This window comes from Sinocyclocheilus rhinocerous, unplaced genomic scaffold, assembly GCF_001515625.1.
Source record: "Sinocyclocheilus rhinocerous isolate Xijiao unplaced genomic scaffold, SAMN03320098_v1.1 C36331751, whole genome shotgun sequence".
In the NCBI taxonomy this organism is placed as follows: Eukaryota; Metazoa; Chordata; class Actinopteri; order Cypriniformes; family Cyprinidae; genus Sinocyclocheilus; species Sinocyclocheilus rhinocerous.
In genome coordinates, this window is record NW_015778904.1 from 1 (window position 1) to 1,017 (window position 1,017).

Here is a 1,017-nt window from a genome sequence, read left to right on the forward strand (position 1 = left end):
AGGTGGTTGTGGTCTGTGTGTATAGAGCTGGAACTGAAGTGATGGCCGTATGTAATGACTGAGTCAGTGCTGGTCAGACTGAAGCTGTATGTGTGCAACTGTGAGTTGCTGAGTCACTAAGCTATGCCACGCTGACATCTTGTGTTAACTTCATTGTATTGCGGTGGAGCAATTTTCAATTGTCATTAGGAAACCTGGGCTCAAATTCCAGCCGTTTTGTTTTAGTTTTTTGCTTTGTTTAATACAGTAAATAATATGAGCAAGGTGTTTAAAGGCAAGGCACAACCTCATTAATCCATATCCATAATTCCTATCCTTATTAAACAGCCTTATGCCAGTTTTTGTGCTTGAATTTTTTCTTTCCTCTTCCAGGTTGCACTGCTAGATGTGGACATCTGTGGGCCATCTATACCAAAGATAATGGGGTTAGAGGGGGAGCAGGTATGTCGTATATCTCTGGCTTCATTGTGCTTCTTTCTTGTGACAGAATGCTGAGATATCTGACTGATTTATAGACAGGGAATCTCATTCTCTGCTTGTTTTCTCTGTAAGGTTCATCAGAGCGGCTCAGGCTGGTCCCCAGTGGTGAGATCTTTTAAATCTCTATTCTTTTGATTTGTGTTCTCAAGCATTTGTTACATTCTCAAGCATTCTTACATATGCATATATTCTCTCTGACTAGTATGTTGAGGACAACTTGGCTGTCATGTCCATTGGCTTCCTGCTCAGTAGTCCAGATGATGCTGTTATCTGGAGAGGCCCCAAAAAGAATGGTTGGTACTTTATTTTAGCCCTGTCTTCTGTTGTACACATCAGGAATATAAAATTGTTCATTTTCTTAAGTAGTTTAAATTGCATTCCTCAAAGACATGCAGTCTTATTTAGCTGTGAGTTGTATTGGAATCCAAACATGGCAAAAGTGTGACAATACGTGGTATCTGACTGCAGAGCAATTATTTTTGAATCTATGGATCTTAGGGATATGCCGGTATCAAATTTTCATGTTGCGATTAATTG

The 1,017-nt window shown here is 39.8% G+C and overlaps 1 protein-coding gene across 1 annotated transcript; it reads left to right on the forward strand.

Moving 5' to 3' along the window:
• The first annotated feature begins 164 nt into the window (after positions 1 to 164).
• Positions 165 to 983, forward strand: LOC107735842 (cytosolic Fe-S cluster assembly factor nubp1-like). Its single transcript, XM_016547406.1, has 3 exons — positions 165 to 441; positions 553 to 585; positions 683 to 983. Exons 1-3 carry the CDS (start codon positions 421 to 423, stop codon positions 923 to 925), a joined length of 297 nt encoding a protein of 98 aa, XP_016402892.1. The 5' UTR covers positions 165 to 420; the 3' UTR covers positions 926 to 983.
• The last annotated feature ends 34 nt before the right edge of the window (positions 984 to 1,017 follow it).